Source organism: Amblyomma maculatum, chromosome 6, assembly GCF_055883805.1.
Source record: "Amblyomma maculatum isolate TAMU_Amacu chromosome 6, ASM5588380v1, whole genome shotgun sequence".
NCBI lineage: Eukaryota > Metazoa > Arthropoda > Arachnida > Ixodida > Ixodidae > Amblyomma > Amblyomma maculatum.
In genome coordinates, this window is record NC_139349.1 from 39,047,000 (window position 1) to 39,059,705 (window position 12,706).

The 12,706-nt window shown below is 48.6% G+C and overlaps 1 protein-coding gene across 1 annotated transcript; it reads right to left on the reverse strand.

Moving 5' to 3' along the window:
- Positions 1 to 3,381: 3,381 nt before the first annotated feature.
- LOC146185577 (uncharacterized) lies at positions 3,382 to 11,570 on the reverse strand. The gene is made up of 4 exons (XM_084607863.1): positions 11,441 to 11,570; positions 8,668 to 8,893; positions 5,268 to 5,285; positions 3,382 to 3,698 (listed from the first exon to the last, which is right to left on the reverse strand). Exons 1-4 carry the CDS (start codon positions 11,568 to 11,570, stop codon positions 3,410 to 3,412), a joined length of 663 nt encoding a protein of 220 aa, XP_084463989.1. The 3' UTR covers positions 3,382 to 3,409.
- Positions 11,571 to 12,706: the final 1,136 nt, after the last annotated feature.

Consider the following 12,706-nt stretch of genomic DNA (forward strand, 5'->3'; position numbering starts at 1 on the left):
TTTACGCGCAGGAAGAGCATCGATCCCCATGTCGCCATCTGGCGGGAGCCTCGGGACTTGGAATGAGAGCAGTTAGGCGTAAGGAAAGATGGAGAATTCCTCAGTAATCTGCGATTTACTAATGACATTGCCTTGCTAAGTAACTCATGGGATGAACTGCAAAGAATTATTAATGACCTGTACAGGAAAAGTAGAAAGGTAGGCTTGAAAATCAATATGCAAAAAACTAAGGTAATGTCAACTGCCTCGGGAAGGAGCAGCAGTTTCAGTTAGGTAGCGAAGCACTGTAAGTAGTAGGCGAATATGTGTACTCTCACGTTGTCTATACAGCTTTTCCCCTGGCTGTCCTGAGAGTGTTCTACCTAAGTTGAGGACAACGCAGAGGGCTATGGAACGAAAAATGGTAGGGGTAACTTTAAGAGATAGGAAGCGTGCAGAATGGGTCAGAGAAATACCTCAAGTTACTGACATTATAGTTAAAATCAAGAAGAAATGGGCATGGACAGGACATGTGCGAACAGAGGATAACCTGATGGTCGCTTACGGTAACAAACTAGATTCTAAGGGAAGGAAAGCGTAGCAGGGGGCGGCAGAAAGTTAGGTGGGCGGATGGAGTTCAGAAGTTCGCAGGGGTCAAGTGGATGCAGCTGCACAGGACCGGGCTAATTTGAGGAATATGGGAGAAGCCTTCGCCCTGCAGTGGGTATAGTCAGGCTTATGATGATTGTGACACGAGTTAAACGAAAACAAGAAAAAAATTTCAATGAGCCGGAATTCACAAGTCCTAACGAAACTTCTGAGCAATGCACTCTTTGCGGTTGAAGTTGGTTGCATGCGTTGATCATTTGCGAATTTTTGCGGCCCTTTTAGTTGTGCTTTACACTACGCTTGTGCTACTGTAATCACTAGCTGACTGCTTTCAAAATATTCCGCTCATATCATGATCTGCAGCAGGCTAACTACACCCACTATAGAGCAATGGCCTAACCCATTTCCCTCCAGTTAACCCCGCCCTGTGCAAGCGGCGTCTTCATTACCCCCGCAAACTAACTTTCTACCGTACACTGCTACTCTTCCCTTCACTTGGAGCGACGCGTTGACCCGCTTGCAAATGTGAACTATACTTACATTTAATTGGACAGATGGACTCACCGGAATGTTCAACTTGTGGCATCCCAGAGACTGTGGACCATGTATTATTGGTGTGCCCAGAGTATGCGAACGAAAGAAATGTGCTAGCTGCTTCCTTGAAGCGTTTAGACAAGAGGCCTCTGTCGGAGGAACTGCTGCTGGGCGCTTGGCAGGACAAGGGGAAGGGCGTCCAGGCAGTGCGCGCTCTTTGCCGTTATTTGAGCGCCAGCGGACTTGATTCGCACTTGTAAAGCAAGCGGCTGTGTCTGTATATATATTTCATATGCCTTCTCCCACATCGTCACCCATCATGACCTTCTTTCTTCTCTCCTTCCCCTTCCCCAGTGCAGAGTAGCAGGCCAGGTTTGAATTATTCGGGCCGACCTCTCTGCCTTTTCCTTTCAATAAATCCATCTATCTATGAACTTAGATGTTTAAATCTGTGCGCCTGCGTAATTTTGTGAGGACGACGTTGGAGGAAATATTTTCTTTAATCTTGCATTTGCGGCTCTCTTCGCTTGGTAACAAAATCATGCAAGAAAAAAACTTCCGAGAGCAGTACAGAAACTGCACTGAAGAAATGCGAAAGCCTGAGGCCTGAGCTTTAAAGCTGCACACTATAAATAGCGCGCCCCTTATTATATAAATGACTGTGCTAGAGCAATTCACTTGTGCGCGAGCAAGGCGAGGGTCGTGCTGCAGATTTTTTTTTTTTTTTGGCACGCGTCCTTTGCAGTGCTCCTGAAAGTGTGGGATTGGACGGTACACCGTCGCTTCTGTCGCGTGGCGTTAATTGGTCCGCGTTCGTTGCATGGCTCCTGCAAGTGCGGAATTGGCGGTACGGCGTCGCTCGTCGGTCGCGCCCCGTACTTTGCCAGAGACGGAATGAACGCTAGACAAAACCACTTTTTGGGGACTGATCTCGTGAACAGATCTCGCGCATGCGATATTTTCACCGTGAGCCAAGAAAGGCTTTTTAATATATGCAGACGCCTTTGAATGAAACGGCGGGAAACCCTAAGGACAGCTCCGTGAGCCTTCATTCAAATATTGCCTTGTTCAAACAGTGAGATAGGAGAAGGCAGCGACTGCACTATTTCCTTTTGGTTTAGTGCACGAGATGTGCGCAGTCCTGTCACCGCATCACGAGCGGCAGTATACTGCCCAGTGGCTACACACTGCGACACGGAGGAGATGAACAGCGAGGACATCCCACGGACGTCAATGTGACTTCTTTCAAGCAAGGTATGCACACTGTCTTCCACTCTTAGTGAGAGCAGGTGGTTGCTCTGTTCGAAGCGTCATTCGGTCCGATCCGAGCGCACATTGAAACTAAGTGTTAAGACTATTCGAAGCACTGCCTACAGGGCTGCCTGTGCTTACGCCACTCCGCTTACGTGCGCCACGTCGGACACAATGAGGCTTTATACGTACGTGAAAAACTGGCCATTTGCCGATCCTCGAAAATGAAGAATACTGCTCTCTCTTTTCTTGGAACAAACTTTATTTCGCAACAACTTCGCAAATAATACAAACCATAAAAAAGAGCTTTTGTACCCTGCATGTCTTTGCAGCATACCGCGAATATTGTATAAATGACTGTGCTTGAGCAATTCACTTGTGCGCGAAAACAATACCATACACACATATGATGACTGAGCTGACTCTTTTCAGCCGACGATGTCTTTGGTCCACGAACCGCAATTCAAAATAAGAACCACCTCTTGATGCTGAGGCTCTCTACACCACTGGCGGCACAAATCAAGATGAGAATAGACAACGTCATGCCATTTAGCAAAATAAAAAGCATCAGTAGACCTAAAGCTGCGGCGTAAATGCGCAAAAATATCACTTCATATACCTGTCATATCTAAAATATCATAGTGCATGCGGGTTCAGTTAATTGTAAAACAAATATGGTGGAAAATTTTATAGCCGTAACAACAATGTCGCATAGCACCAATAACTTGCTTCCACGCCAACAACTAACCTGCGAAGATTGTCATCGCCTCCAACGTGACCTCTTTCGTTTGGGATCACGACGGGCCTAACATCAAAGAGTTTTAAGGAATTAGACTAGACGGTGATACACCCGCTACGCTACTCGCGCAGTCGTGCTTATACTCAGATATCTGATATGGCTGAGCATAACATTCAGTTGCGCCAACAAAACATCCGAACCAAAACATTATAGTTCCCTCAGGTTGGGTGTATAGCGCCCCGAAACATTGGCCAGCAAAGCTCACTGAAGCTTGACACGAGAGCCAAGCCACGTATTTTACGGGCCTGTAGCGTGACTCTGCGCCTTCGGCGGCCAAGTCGAACCAAGCCGTGGAGCGCAGGCCCTCCACCGCATCTTGTCCCTTCGCAGGCTGTCTCCACGATTGGCCGTGAATCTGCGCCGGCGACCATTGGAAAGCAGTGGCGTGTTGTACACTGTAGGCCGGAAGCCGCCCTTTCGGTTCAGAGGGCAATAACGCAGCGTGTGCGCCTGGTCTCCACCCGGGTAGCCACACCGGGGGCACTTGTATTTCCTCAGCACTGGGCAGGTGACACGCCAGGTTCCCCTGCACAGGCCAACCACACACACAACACGAGATGTCGGTATGTCTTAACGGCGTTTGAGAAGCGTGAACTTCAACCCGCAATCGACGCTGTAACGGCTGCACTGTGAAGTTTCAGAGAGCAATAACATAAAGCACCGCTATCGACATTAAGGCCTTTCGATAAGCGGTTAGCCATATCCGTGGGGAACAATCTCAAGAGTGGCGTATAAAGATTCGAACCTGCACTACAAATTTAGGAAAGTTTCCTGGGCATCACTGCCTACCATTCTCTGGCACTAGAGACCACTGAACTCGATCCTTTCATCTAATCATGGCCAAGGCCACAGAAGCGTTTCGACGGATTCTGGACTTTGCGGGTACGATGCAAATAAGAGGGCCGATGCTGAAAGCGCCCTGTTGTGCCGGTGGGGTTATCACACCGTATCAGCATCGTCAACCGGGTTGTGCCAAGGAGTTGGTTGCGTGGCGCTCGTCACCCGTTTCGTGAACGAGGGCTGTCAGCTTCCTGTGCGGTAGCGATGAATCCGAGTCGGCGCTGGTGAGATGAAGAAAAAGCTTTATACACTATTTACAGGCATTTACACAACGAGATCGGCTCTGGGGCCGAAAGCTAACATAGTCATACGCGACTGTTCTCGCGCAGCGACGGCCAGAGAGGTTCTGCCGCGTCTGCTCTCTCAGGGGGCGAACTGCTCCCGATGAACGCTAGTGACAAACTAACACTCGGAGTCTCGAACGGAAGCACTTGAGACTCCGTAAATCGAGAAGCCGTTGACGCTCAAATGGACGAATCCGACGGCAGCACTTTCGCCGGGCCAATGGGAGAGCTTGCAGCGCTCTTGCTTCAAATATGCCGCGGGGCGAGAAGGGGTCCACCGCCTGGGCCACGGCGCCGAGCTGTCTCGTCGCTCCGCTCATGTCGAAACACGTCGCTTCTCTCCCCTTGGCAATGTTCGCCCCCAATGCATCAGTGCTTCGCCGAGCAGTATCCGGATTTTGTGAAAGAGGTGTTCGCCAGAGAAGTTTGACGTCCAGCTGAATTTCTGGGCGGCTTTGGCCGGGCACAACACCACCCCTGCCATCAGACAATGCGCCGGGAAGACGAGTTGCTCGTATGTGGCTCGGATGCCGGGCGCGCTCGTTCGCCAGGTTCCTCCAAGCTCACGTCCAGTGCCCGGGCGCCAGGTAACCTCACGTGTCTCGGGTTCCAGGATCTCTGCCGACAGCCTTGTTGCTGGGGCACGTCGACCAACTTCGCTCGGGTCGCTCCGATGCCCTTGCCACTCGCCACTGGTAACGGTAGACTGTTCTGCGGATTGCTAAACCGACCGACAACAGACAACACCCAACACAAGCAAGTACCTTCGGTAACCCGTCAAACACCACACAGAGGCAAAATTTCAAATTCGATTAGCTATATAAATTGTTGTCCCCTTTTTGCTCCCACTAGAACAAGAGATAAGTGTAATATGCAGTACACAAGGTTCATACAATTTTGCACATTAGCGATACATTCAATAGCAGGGAAAATTAATAATCAGTAATAGAAAAGAGTACCCTTGAAATCACTTGAACCGTAGACCACAACTGAGGAAGCAAGCAGGTCATTCAATTTTACCCCGATCTGCCTACAGCATTACCGTTAGCGACGAAACGCTCGTCGAAGGAAGCTATATCTCGAATGCATGACTCAACGCATCCGAGCTCGCACTGTGCTGCTCTCTTCTGCAAGCGGCAGAACGCCTAGCAGTATTCGAGCGGTTTGGCTCTCCTCCCTCTGCTACAGCTTCGGCTGTCCATGAGACCTTTCTTTCCACTTTGTGCGTGAAAGAACAGACGAGCACAAGTTACTCGCTTTGTTGAACGACCTGTCTCGTTCTTTACGTTTTGCGAACCAATCGCACATTTTCTCAGCACGTGTGCATTTGTGCCGCTGGGATCGCCGCTTCTTTTCCTTTTTAGATCGTTTGCGTTTCCTCACCTTTCGATGACAGCATTCTTTCCTACCCCTGCCTTCCCGCTCTTTACGGCGGCAGCACTTGAATTTTTGCTTTCTTTCTTTTGGTGCCGGCTCTTTCGTGCTGCCGGTAACAGGAGCTAGTATGGTGCCGGCATCGTCGGAGTGCGGCGCCGTGCCTGCATCGCGGCCAGCAGAGCATGACTCACTCACTGCCAATGGCGTCCGAACAAGGCTCGCTCACGCCAACCCCCGAGCTAGGCAGATCCTCTGCAGGCTCGCCACTCAAGTTACCCTTATCCGCCGGTGTGCCGCATCGCTCAGCGCTAACCGGCGCATGATCAAGTTCGTTCGACAGCTGGGGCGCTTCAGATCGCGTGAGGTCCATGTTCGCACTAGGGTTGTTGTTTTTAGGACAGGAAAATTCATGGCTCCTGTCTAGTCGCTCGCTGTCAACTTCAAATGTGGCTCTCGACAGCTTACCAAGATAACTTTGTTGGGCGAATTGGTACTTATTCATTATTAATTTAAACAGCGCGAACACGAAGACAAAGGACAAGATAAAAGAAAGCCACAGTAAAAGCGCTGACTCACAACTATGCCTAAGCCCTTTACTCCAAGGCGCAGATAAACACAAACATGAAAAAAAAAAAAAAAAAAACGAAACAATCACATGAAACAACCCCTGGGTTCACCTGCTCCATAAAGAGTCACTCAAAAAAGACACCTCTTTGCTTGAAAGAGCAAGAAAAGTCTTGCTGACACACTTATTCCATAATAATATAGTAAAACATGATAAAATATGATTCCACTATCTCTCTCGTCATCTTTTTTTTGTGGCGATACAAAATCCTAACCTGGTCAAACTTAGGAGTGCACTTCTTCTCCTTCTTCATTGTTTCACATGAATAGCAATGTGAGACCAGAAACGTTTTGTCCCTGCCACTTTCCAAATTGTTCCGGTGTTCCTGTAGTCTCTTATTAATACATCGTCATGTTTGTCCTATATAACAGGCTCCACAAGAGAGTGGAAGTCTGTACACAACACCTGTCTTGCATCCAACAAATGGGTCTCTCTGTTTCGCCCCACATTCTTGCTTCTTCGATTTTCTTTCCCTTTAAATAGCTGGGCAAATCCTCTTCATCTTGAGCGGGGCGGTAAATGCGACGTCAACACCATACCTCTTCGTACAGTACGATACCAATGGGTTGCAAGACTATGGTCCACTGTAGACCAACTTGCTCTACAGGGAACATGCAAGGCGAGAGATAAATGCGTATTGGTTAGCTCAGTGCGCTTTCACGACGATGCAAACTAATGGGTGAAAAAGTGCGAGTTCAAAAGGCCGTCTTTGAGCAGAACTCCGCAGCTTGTGCTCTCTCTTCTCTTCTGACTCCCTCGAGTCCCTACATCTGAGATCTAAGCGTGAACAGCAATAGAAAGCGATACATAGACATTAACACAATATAATTGTTTATTCACCCACAAGGCAAAGTTTGTGAAACAATAATTTAAACAACACAGGTAATTCTCTCTCTTCCTAGTGCACTGAATTTCCTCTTACTTTAACAGGGGGCAATTCATTTCCTACATGTAGATATTTTATGGTAGGTGAGAGAGAGCTTCGAAGGACTATTTTTACCATTTGATGTGTCACTTTATGGGAGACCTTCCCCTTGTATTTCTTTCCCTTTTTTTATTTTTTTTTATTTTTGGCGAAGCCATAAAAGAGCGCCAGTTCAATGGCATCCTTCCTAACGTTCAGAGCAGCTTCCAAAGTTAAGCACCTTTAAGTCTCTGTTTTCACGCGGTGTAACCGTTCCATAAACAAATGACCTGACCAATGAGTGAATAGTAAAAAGTTCATGAATCCACTCAGAAGAAGACGCCTGTAGTTGAACAGCACCCGTTAATAAATTCCCGTTTCCCGCTCGGTAAGAAACTTGTTCATATGCATCTGCGACTACAAGGCCCCCGCCCGCAGCTATAGATACTCTTGAACAGGCAACACCGCATTCGTGGATGTATTTCGCCCAGGGTTCACAATAAAAAAATGGCTGAGGCTTACCTTGGTTAAGCCTGGTCAGATGCGAAGCATATTGATTGCTAAACTCGGCTTTCCATGGTTACACTTGGCTAAACTTTTCTTTCCTTGGTTACACGTGCTTTTACGTTGCTCGTATCATATATTATGTTGAGGCATGAAAAGTAAATAAAAATAAAGAGCCTCTGCCCGTGCCACTTAGTATAACGGGCTTAAATGGAGAATCGTTGTCGCCGAGCCGCATGCCGAGCACGCTCCTTGGCCAAACGTTCTTCACGCTCTTCTGGGCTCTCTGCAGCACGCCGCAGCCTTCGCTTTTCATTCCACCGCTCGGCTGCACTCCCTGGAGGCATCGCCACCTTTTGTGAGGGTCTACTGGAGGCGAGCGGTGGTGGTTGTTAGGAAGATGAAGGGGGAGTGCACTGGCGAGCGCAATCGTCTCCCCTTTATATATAAACCTGCGCTATACCACGTGGTCCTCACAGCGTGCAACCGCAGCCGACGGCGCGAGCCGGTTCCCGTCTCTCCTCTGTCGTGACGTCAGCGTATCACGTGGTGTGACGTCACCATACCACGTGGTCCGCACGGCGTGCAACCGCAGCCGACGGCGCGAGCCGGGCTCCCTCACCACCACTGACTGGGCATTCTCAGTGCCCAATATTCTGAATGGACAGGCATGAACAACACTATTGTTTTTCGGCTACGTTATTGAGTTTTCCGTTCAGACTAACTGCGTCCACCAGAGACAGCAATGACATTAATTATGGGGGAACCTTCATGTTACCGCTACCTTTGTAAAACTACTTGAGCGCATGTACTGTGGCTTTCGTGTTTCTTGTCCCTTGTCTTCGTGTTCACGCTGTTTATATTAATAATGAATACTTGAGGCCGAACGCTCTGGATCCCTACACTACGAGACATAAACAAACATCACTTGTCATATGCATGTCTGAGGCGAGGCGCTAACCCTGTACTCCTGTCGCGCAGCCCGTGGCCCATGTAGAATTCGCGGCGCTCGCCATTGGCACGGCAGAAGGCGCAACCCTTGGACGGTGATGGCGGTTGGCGAACAAGGGGAGGCCGTCGCCAGTGTGTGGTCATCGTCCACAGCCATGCCTCCTGCTGCTGTCGCCGGACCACCTCCCTCGTGGGCCCAGTTCGCGGTCGCCCGCCTTCAGGAGCCACCTGCGAGCCTGCGGTCGCGCGCCACACTGTAACTCTCGGGAGCAACAAGGTACAAGGTGAACTCAGAAAAATGAACACCTAACTGATTTTCGCTTGCATCAGTCGAAAAAACTACAGAACTGTGTCAGAAATACGACAAAAAGTCCTGTAGTTCTGTCGTAACCATCAGATTTTTCAGTAGTTCTGTAGTATTTTTCTGTAGTTCTGTAGTTTTTCTGTAGCATATTTCTGTTGTCTGTAGTTCTGTAGCACTTTTTTGTAACTACAGAAATTTCTGATGTTATGACAGAATGTTCTGTTGTCACAACAGGTTTCCCGCCAAAAACCGCACAGAAATTCTGTCGTAACATCAGAAACTTTTCTGTAGTTTTTTCCGACTGGGATATATATATATCAAAAAGAAATGTCAAATAAGAGCTCCTTAATCTTGCTTTATGCTGCAAATCCCAGGGGCAGCGCTCTGGCTTGAATGGAATCCATAGTTTTGTTTTTTTCTGGGAACAATGAAATTGAGAGCCAGTGACGATTTCATCGTCTGAGGGGCCATCATCCCTGCATGCGTGTGGGCGCGCGTGTGCAAATAACTCATGCTCAGCTACTCAATATATGTGCGGCCCTGCATACGGTCAGTACCCTTCAAGTTTTTATTACAATGAGGAAAGCAAACCCACAATACCCGCAGCGCGTTGCGACGAAGCGGACTCACGACTCCGAGTCACTGCGTCGCCTCGAATACCAAACAGCCCAGTGACCCCACCAAATCACGGGAAGAAAAAGGACGAAAGCAAAAGATTGCGGACGCACAGAACCGGCGCTCACTCTATACCCTCCGCATCGCGCCTCTCTAAAAAAAAAAAAAAAAAAAAAAAAAAAAAAAACACGTCACTCATGTGTCACGTGATTGCGCATCGAGGATCTGCAAAAAATATTCTCCCTTCGGTGGGAGGAGCTTCTCGGTTCCGATTTCTACCCCGTTTCTTGTAATATGCGCCGCGCACTAGGCACTAAAACTTTGCAAGTAGAATCACAGACCTGTATATTAGTCACAGAAGTATAAAACGGCAATACATCGAACGACCCTGGGAGTTGCCAGGCTATATATGGATTAGATTCATGCAGGTGCTATAGATTGCTACCCGAGTGTTCAGTTGCCAACTCCGCAGCTATCCCATGAAAGGGGGGATATGAGGATATCAACTCTGAATGGATTCCAAGTCACCATCCCGAGTGCAGTGTACCATACAGCTGTACAGACATCACGTTGTCGACTGGGTCTGCGTACATTTTTTTTCTTTACTACAGAGGCCAAATACTACAATTGAAAACATGCTAGCAGTATTCTGAAGGACACATTTTTTAGATAATACCCAGTCGTTTTACAACTGATGACAAGAGGATGTAGATACAAATTCCTGGAGTGATTTGTCATCCTTGCCTGAACGACTGTACGAAATAAATTCATTCCTTTCATCGCCCAGGAGGAAGTATATCAATGAATGGAATAATCTAACTAACGACATTGTAACCCAAGATTCACTGTGATTATTTGAATCCCATTTGTTTTTATGCAGCGATTGATCTTATTGCATTTCTGTTTTTTGTCATGGTTGTTCTTTCGCGTTGCGTCGCATTTCAGCTGATGATTGCGTTTGCACGAAGCGAGTGACCTCATGCGTCTTCCCTTATGCACCACTACATTCTGTATACTTCGTTTTTTACCCCGCCGGGGTGGTGCAGTGGTTACGGCGCTCGACTACTGTTCCCAAGGACGCGGGATCGAATCCCGGCCTCGGCGGCCGCTTTCCGATGGAGGCGAAAAGCAAGGCGCCCGTGTGCTGTGCGATGTCAGTGCACGTTAAAGAACCCCAGGTGGTCTAAATTTCCGGAGTCCTCCACTACGGCGTCTCTCACAGCCTGAGTCGCTTTGGGACGTTAAACCCCACAAACCAAACCAAACCAAACTTCGTTCTTTATTTCTGTCTGCATCCACCCTGCCAGCCACAGTATTAATACATACATACATACATACATACATACATACATACATACATACATACATACATACATACATACATACATACATACATACATACATACATAAAAAGCGCGATACAATCTCCCTGTGGCAATAACCTTGGCAATCTCAAAAGAACAATGTTTCAAGCTAGATCTCGCGCGAAAAAAAAAATGTTATTCGAGGCTGAATAAACTTGCCCAAAAAAGACACTCCCGCACTATTGATGTAGTCGGACACAGAACTACGCAGCGGTGAATCCCCCTCGAAGCCGGTCACCGAGCCAATGGCATGGATAGACTTACATGACGTCGCCGTTAATTAGTGGTTAGTCACCAGTTAAGCCAGGTTAATCCCATTTCATGCCACTGCTGGAGGTATATTCATGCTGATTTACGCGAACGTGCATAAACGGGCGGCGCTAATTTTTATGATAATACTTTTTACTTAGCCGGCCGAGCAAGCACATTTAATGCAGAAAATAGCAAACGCTGTGGTAGCAACACGGTGCTAAAGAGAAATATGCTTCAGTGCATCATACCTTGGAATGCCGGTCCCGACGGCAGGCCCAAGATTTTCGGCAAGCACAGCAGGCGGTGCACCTCCGAGAAAAGGCTGTCAGAAGGACACGCGTATATCGTCGCACAGAGCACTTGCTCCAGGTCAGCCATGCAGAAGATGTCTCTGGAAGGGCCGGGAACTTGCGGGCCAGTTGACGCGCCGCTGCTTCCATCCGCTGTGCCCAGTTCACGTTTGGTAATGGCGCGCGGCCAACGCACTCCATCGCAGAAACAGTGGAAACTCATGTTCCAAAAGGCGTCAGGTTGCGTTGCGGAGTAGAGAAGGCGAGACCTTATCCTGGCAGGATTGGTTAAGGAAAAAAAAAATGACTAAAGCATCACGGTTAATCGGAAGATGAGCCGAATACCACAGCTTGGAGGGAACGGTGCAATCTTTTGAATGTCGTCACAGCCTTTCAAATCGCTAACGCTTTTGGGCAGACTGTAGCAGTGGCAATACTCACTACATATACTGCTAGTCATGTGCCATCAGAGCAGGCCTCTACTAGTAGACAGCTGACGCACGACACACCTCGGCGGGTTTACGGAGAAAGGCAGCAAACAGCAAGGAGACCCCCACGCTCACAAAGTGCACGAGATCTTGCCGCGCAGCAAAGAGCGAACTACTTTAACGGTGCGAACTAAGAACGCTGTCACCGCAACGGCCGCAACCTCCTGTCATCTGCCACTGAATACGCGCAACGCGCACTCACACTTCAGTGCGCGATCCCGTCGAGACGTTTCGGCCTCCTCCTCTTCTAATTTCTTTTTGTTATTTTTATTTTTACTCTTCCTTTCCGCAGAAGCAGAGAGGACAGCCGGCTCATATGTCCTCCTTTCCAACCGGAGCAAGAGAGGTAGACATGGTGGCGCCTTCGGGTCTACGTGCGGCGCCAGTCAGCCGCCTCGCTGATGCTCCTGGCGTCTCGCTGGCGCCAGCGTTGAGAGGGAAAGAGTCAGTGTTTTCAAGGGCATGTCTTCTCCCTTCCTCCCAAGGGAGCGAGAAGGAAGGTAGGAGGAAAGAAGCGGAGAGCGACGACTGAAATTGAAACCCTCCAAGATAACGAGCGTAACCCTATGCGTCAGGCTACCGTCCTACCGCAATTGAACGCTGGCGCCGCAGTTGATGCATTGGTAAACGCATCAATAGAAGGCACGGCGGGCGTCGAGTGAAGCAGTCGTTCGTTGTTACGGTTTGTTTTATACTGGAACACATTTCTTGGCTCATGGGTTTTGTGGACAGCCTG

Excerpts from the sequence above, each read along its gene's own strand:
- LOC146185577 (XM_084607863.1), bottom strand. The coding sequence starts at position 11,570 with ATGGCTGACCTGGAGCAAGTGCTCTGTGCGACGATATACGCGTGTCCT. Across the intron at positions 8,894-11,440 it reads GTCGGGACCGGCATTCCAAG|GCTCGCAGGTGGCTCCTGAA; the intron begins GTATGATGCACT and ends GCGCGACCGCAG.